Source organism: Phaethon lepturus, unplaced genomic scaffold (assembly GCF_000687285.1).
Source record: "Phaethon lepturus isolate BGI_N335 unplaced genomic scaffold, ASM68728v1 scaffold18743, whole genome shotgun sequence".
Taxonomy (NCBI): domain Eukaryota; kingdom Metazoa; phylum Chordata; class Aves; order Phaethontiformes; family Phaethontidae; genus Phaethon; species Phaethon lepturus.
In genome coordinates, this window is record NW_010531392.1 from 1 (window position 1) to 379 (window position 379).

At 69.7% G+C, this 379-nt stretch overlaps 1 protein-coding gene across 1 annotated transcript in view; it reads left to right on the forward strand.

Moving 5' to 3' along the window:
• Positions 1-221: 221 nt before the first annotated feature.
• The window catches only part of HHAT (hedgehog acyltransferase), a gene marked incomplete at its 3' end in the record, with an annotated part of 22004 nt that continues 21846 nt past the window's right edge, over positions 222-379 (forward strand). Inside the window, exon 1 of the mRNA XM_010284549.1 lies at positions 222-315. Coding sequence (XP_010282851.1) covers positions 222-315 — 94 coding nt within the window. The remainder of the gene's footprint in view (positions 316-379) is intronic.

Consider the following 379-nt stretch of genomic DNA (forward strand, 5'->3'; position numbering starts at 1 on the left):
GCCGCAGGGCCCCGGCAGTGCGGGAGCCTGAAGTGCGCTCGGTGGCCACTGTCTGGCCCGCCCCGGTCCCGCGCCGACGGCCCGGCGTGCTGTGGGTGTCCTGGTAAGCGGTGTCCCGGTGCTTGGCGTCCGCCCGTCTTCCGCGGGGAAGCCTCTCCCGTCCTGTCTTTCCCCGCAGGGACGTGGCCGGCGGAGCCTACGGGGGAGCAGCGCCCAGGCCGATGCTGCTGCCGGCCTGGGAAATGCGTCTCTACGGGCTCCTTGCCGTGGGCTCTCACCTCTACGCTTTCTATGAAGCGCACCAAGTGTCCCAAAGTAAGTCTGCGATGCGGATGTGCTCGCTCTTGCAGTGCTTTCCCACCTGTGGCTGGGGGGGCGG